Genomic DNA, 2,943 nt, shown 5'->3' with positions numbered 1-2,943 from the left:
AAAAGACTTATATTAACACATAACTTATATTATAATATGTAATATAATAGCAAAAAAGCTGCTATGAGGTAAACAAGCTATAATCACAGAGAAGAAGCTTGAGCAAGGTGCAGCTTATAAACTTGAAAATATCCTAGGTACAAAAGTACATATATGGCCCTTATTGATGTATCAGCTTATAGATAGTTCAGAGAAAAAGCTATTAAAAATGTTGAAATGGTTTGGAATGTCTTCATTCCTACCGTAGTATATCTATATAAAGATCGTTGCCTCTGAGATGGCCTATCTTCCAAATACTTTCCTAAATGCCTTCTTCACATCCTTGTTTCTCAGGCTATAAATGAATGGGTTCATCATGGATGTTATGACTGAATAGAACACAGAGATCACTTTATCCCCTTCATTTATTTTCTTGGAATTTGGACGCATGTAGGTAAATATTGTTGAGCCATAGAAGAAGACAACAACGATGAGATGAGAACCACAGGTAGAAAAGACCTTGAGCCTCCCCTCACCTGACTGTATCTGAATCACAGTAGAGATAATATTCCAATAGGAGAAAAGGATGAGGGAGACAGGACCAAGGAGAATTACCACACCCATGGCAAAGATGGCCATCTCAGCTTTGTAGGTTTCTTCTGAAGCCAACTTCAAGAGTGCAGGAGGTTCACAAAAATAATGATTAATTATGTTCTGCCCATGGTATGAGAGACATAAAGTAAATGTTGTGTCTACTAGAGACACAAATATTCCAGTGGCCCAGGACCCTATGGTCAGCTGTACACACACCTTCTGGGTCATGAGGGTGGAGTAGTGAAGGGGCTTGCAGACAGCCACGTAGCGATCATAGGACATCACTGCTAGGAGGGAACTTTCTGTACACCCAGCTACTAGGAAAAAAATCATCTGAATTGAACATCCAGCAAAGGAAATGGTCTTTCTCATTACCAGCAAATGGAATAACATCTGGGGGATGATCGTTGTAGAGAAGCAGAGATCAGTAAATGACAGGTTTTTAAGGAAGAAGTACATTGGTGTATGAAGTCGAGAGTCAATATGAATTAGCACTATGATGATAAGATTCCCAAACAGAGTTAGTAGGTAGATGATGAGAAACACCACAAACAGTAGGATCTGGATCTGCCAATCTGAAGAAAGGCCCAGCAAAATAAATTCAGTCAGATAGGTTCGGTTTTCTGCGCCCATTGATGTTTATTTCTATTTATACAGTAGCATAAATAGAGCAATCAGAAGTTGACATGATGGAAAACCAAATCCTGAAAGTGAAAACCTCATTGGAAGAACAAACATATTTTCTTGGAAGCATTTAAGACACTTGATTTTCTCAAATTTCCATCCATAATTTTTATTGAAATTATTTGAAAAAAGATGCTGACATATTATATGGATTTGAAAAAAATAGGAAGAACTCTGCTTTTAATAGAAAGCCCAGGTTTTTCTTTCTTCCCATTTACTTTTCAGTCAGCAGATTTTGACTTTCATTTCATCAAGGAACAGAACCAATAATTATCTTTTCCTTTGTGTTTCCAAGGGATCATTTATCATCCTTACAAGTAGGAAGGGAATTTTAAGAAAACATTTAGATCACATTATAATCCATAGTCCTTCTTCTTTTCTAAATTCTTTACTGGATCAGAGAATCAAGGCTTGATGGCAGTGTTGAAGATTCAGGCATGATCGGCTCTCATCATGATTGAGCCAAGACGTTGGAGACAAGGCCAGACTTAGGTGTAGCACCACACACTATGGAAGCAGGGACAGCCCTTTGTGGAAACCAAATGCCACCACGATAGGTATCTGCACAGTTGCAGTCTCTTCTGGTGTGACAGTGTTTGACTTTATTCATGCTGCAGTTTGTTTCAGAGTATCCAATCAGTTGGATAGGTACATCAGTATGAAATCAGTAGGCACTGGTCCGGTGCTTTGCAGTCAAGCAGAAATACTATTCAATCTTTATATTACTGTACATCAGGAACAAGTAAGGAATAACATGGCTGGGTATAAACTATTAGAGAAGGAAATTAGGAAGAGGGAAGGTAGTTGGAGAAATGGGCAAATGGATGGCATTTAGGGCTGGACTCTTCTATCCCTGAGAAGTGTTGAAGTACTAGTCTTAGAATTGACCTTTAGAACAAAGATGTCAGAATAGATGGCCCATCTGGCAGGGCCATCTTGAGATAGACAGAAATCAAAGCCTGCAAACATATAAAGGTTTGTTTTCACACATAAGACTCTATATCTAGCTGACAGAAAAGGAAAAATGTGGTCAGGTCAGCTATGGCTGGACCAATGACTCATAGGCTGCCCAGTAGGACTTGATTTCAGAACCAAGTTGACAGTGAGGTTTCTATTCATGAATTTTCTTCCAGATGGAAATGAAATGGGTCCAGTCTGAATATGTAGTAGAGCCCATTGGTCTTTATGAAACCTGGAAGGCAATCAGGGAATGATTCAAGGAATTGGCAAAATTAAGTGAGAAATATCTTTTCTTAAGATACAGTGTATAAAGAATACACAAAAGGATCACTGATAAAGTCTATAACCTCAGTAGCCAAAATAACACATACTGAACTCATTTTCCAGTAATTTTTGATAAGTACATTTTTTCACTGCTTAATCATTGTAAATTTACATGCAATGAACTATGCATATTTCATGTGTACAGTTTACTGAGTTTTGATATATAATTATAATAATACACCTTTAAAATGTTTTTATTAATTTAAACATGATTGTTTATTTGCAATATTGTCTTCTTCCTGGGCTATAAGTTTCTTCAGGGTAGAAAATCTGTCTCAATCCCTATGTCTGCATTGCCTGGCATTTAGTAAATTTTTAAGAAATGTTCACTGACTGAATGGATCAGTGAATGAATAACTGAAGGCATGCAGCAATGAACAAACTCCTCCTCACACACAGTCC

At 37.4% G+C, this 2,943-nt stretch overlaps 1 protein-coding gene across 1 annotated transcript; it reads right to left on the bottom strand.

Moving 5' to 3' along the window:
- Positions 1–282: 282 nt before the first annotated feature.
- LOC129505065 (olfactory receptor 2D3-like) lies at positions 283–1,206 on the bottom strand. The gene has a single exon (XM_055317995.1). It carries the CDS (start codon positions 1,204–1,206, stop codon positions 283–285), a length of 924 nt encoding a protein of 307 aa, XP_055173970.1.
- Between the last annotated feature and the right edge of the window lie 1,737 nt (positions 1,207–2,943).

Source organism: Nyctereutes procyonoides, unplaced genomic scaffold (genome assembly GCF_905146905.1).
Source record: "Nyctereutes procyonoides isolate TBG_1078 unplaced genomic scaffold, NYPRO_anot_genome, whole genome shotgun sequence".
NCBI lineage: Eukaryota > Metazoa > Chordata > Mammalia > Carnivora > Canidae > Nyctereutes > Nyctereutes procyonoides.
The sequence above is the reverse complement of the archived record's forward strand: the minus strand, read 5'-3'. Positions and strand labels throughout refer to the sequence as shown.